At 48.4% G+C, this 2,500-nt stretch overlaps 1 protein-coding gene across 1 annotated transcript in view; it reads left to right on the top strand.

Moving 5' to 3' along the window:
- myo16 (myosin XVI) overlaps positions 1–2,500 on the top strand; it is a gene marked incomplete at both ends in the record, with an annotated part of 114,703 nt that overhangs the window by 85,128 nt on the left and 27,075 nt on the right. The window contains one exon of the mRNA XM_080839157.1: positions 184–264. Within this exon, the coding sequence (XP_080695283.1) occupies positions 184–264 (81 nt within the window). The remainder of the gene's footprint in view (positions 1–183; positions 265–2,500) is intronic.

The following is a 2,500-nucleotide window of genomic DNA, read 5'->3' as shown; positions in this document are numbered from 1 at the left end:
ATAGGGTAGTGATAGGGCATTGTTTGTAATATCCTGGTGTTACCTGTTAGTCAATACGTTGTGTGTATTTGTGTGTTATTGTGTCAGTGTGTGTTATTGTGAGTGTGTGTACAAGTCTGTGTGTGTGTGTGCGTGTGTGTATGCATGTGTTGACTGATCAAGTCCTTCTTTTCTTGGGTGCAGCTGGTGAAGAAGAAGGCAGGCAGCGGGCTTCTGCAGAGAGTGGATAGGGGCGGGCCCATCACCGTGGCAACCCAGCTCAGGGTGAGTGATACCTCAGCTTCTTCTCAACACACCGCAACCCCAGCAGCAGAACATCACCTGATCACCTGGCAATAGCTATCACTAGCCCAGAACCTACAGCAGAATATTAAGAGTCTCCCCTAAAGATGGAGTCTGGGCCCCAAACCACAGCGCCTCCCCCACCCAGTCAGAACTTGACCCAAACCCATTTGACTGATTCGGACCCCATGTCTACACCACCTCTTCCTCCTCCTCCTCCTCCTCCTCCTCTTTGACTGTCCAAAGAACATGTGATCTGGGCTCACTCTGACACCACAACGTGACTCAATACGCACCACCTCAGTCCAGAGCTCTGAGTCCAAACCTTAGCCATGTCTGATTCTGTAATGGGGGTGGCTAAGACAGTAACTAATAGCCAGAATTGTGCCTGCAGACTGTATTTACAGTAGTGCTTACATGAGCTTAATCCATAGAATTAGCCCCAAACCAGCTTTGTGGAGCAATAGTGGGCAGCATGTGTGGTTTCTCTCAACCACGTCCTCTGGGGATTACTGACCAGGCTACGTCAAACCAGGCCCCCACCAGTGCTCAGATGCCCAACCAGAAACCACACACAAAAGCCACACTGGCCAACAGTGGTTGAGGGGTTTTGGGGGGAAACCATAATCCATTCCAAGAAGCTGGCCTTTTGGAAGGTTCTGTGAAGGCTGTGTGTGTTGTATGATAGGTGGCTGTTTGAGTGGATCCATGGGGTTTGTAGTTGGAAGGGAGAGAGGGTAGAGGGAGGGAGAGAGAGAGAGAGAGGGGTACAGAGAGATGTTGGGAGAAAGTAAGAAAGAGAGAAATAGAGTGAAGGCTACAGTCTGAGTTTGTGGTTTTCTGTAATGAAAGCAAAAGCCAGATGAATGAACAATGAACAACAGAGACAGTGTCTCCACACTGCTGCGGGATACTGTACAGTGGCTGATGTCGCTCACACACACACACACACACACACACACACACACACACACACACACACACACGCCCACATGCACACACTCATATACACACACACTCATGCAAGATTGACAATGACGTCAACGTGCGCTGGACGTGAGTGTGTGTTTGTGAGTCTGAGAGGCCTTTGTGCTTAGGTGTACGTCAGCATAAACACACCCACCCTGAAATGAGGTGACAGCACCTCTCTCAAACACACTGAGGGTATGACCTCATTCCCAACACTTAGACTGCCACCGCCACATCAAGGCCTGTTCTCCCTGGCCTCGTAACCATGACTACTCACGCGAAAAATAAAAGGTTTATGGAAATCTCTGTTACACCAAGCCACACGCACACACAAACACACACACACACACACACACACACACACACAGACACAGACACAGACACAGACACAGACACAGACACAGACACAGACACAGACACAGACACAGACACAGACACAGACACAGACACAGACACAGACACACAAACACACAAACACACAAACACACACAGACACACAGACACAGACACACAAACAAACACATACACACACACAGACAGACAGACAGACAGACACACACAAATAGAGACACACAAACACATGCACAGACTCGTACACAGAGACAAGTACACACTCACACATCACACACACAAATAGACACACACATGCATGCACACTCACACAGACACACACACAAATAGACACACACACGTACACATGCTTACTCACACACACACACACACACACACCCACACACACAAATAGACACACACAAACACATGCACAGACTCGTACACAGAGACAAGTACACACACATACACACACTCACTCTCGTGCATGCACACTTTAAAATAGGAGAGAAAAAAGCTGCCTCTAATTAGAAGACATGACGTTGTGTTTGCATTAATAGGCCCCGGCGGACCACTAAAAAGGGAAAACAACTCAGAACAGGAACAGACAAACCAAAGAAGCCATTACTGGCCTTCATTAGACGGCTATGCTGACGAGATGAGTTTACGTAAAAACACACACACACACACACACACACACACACACACAGGTCGCATCTGTCTTTTGAGCCGAATCAATCTGTCTTTCACCAATTTGTTTCTGTGCAGTGGCTGTTTACTTGCATTGCGGTGCAACTTGTTTACTGCGATCTGTTTGTGAGTCGTAGGCTCCCCTCATGCGTCACACACACATACACACACGCACATGGCGGGCGTGCTGTGTTTGGCAGTGTTTGCCGATGGCGTGAGTGTGTGTTGT

Source organism: Sprattus sprattus (assembly GCF_963457725.1).
Source record: "Sprattus sprattus genome assembly, chromosome: 5".
In the NCBI taxonomy this organism is placed as follows: Eukaryota; Metazoa; Chordata; class Actinopteri; order Clupeiformes; family Clupeidae; genus Sprattus; species Sprattus sprattus.
This window is presented reverse-complemented; position numbering and strand designations above follow the sequence as displayed.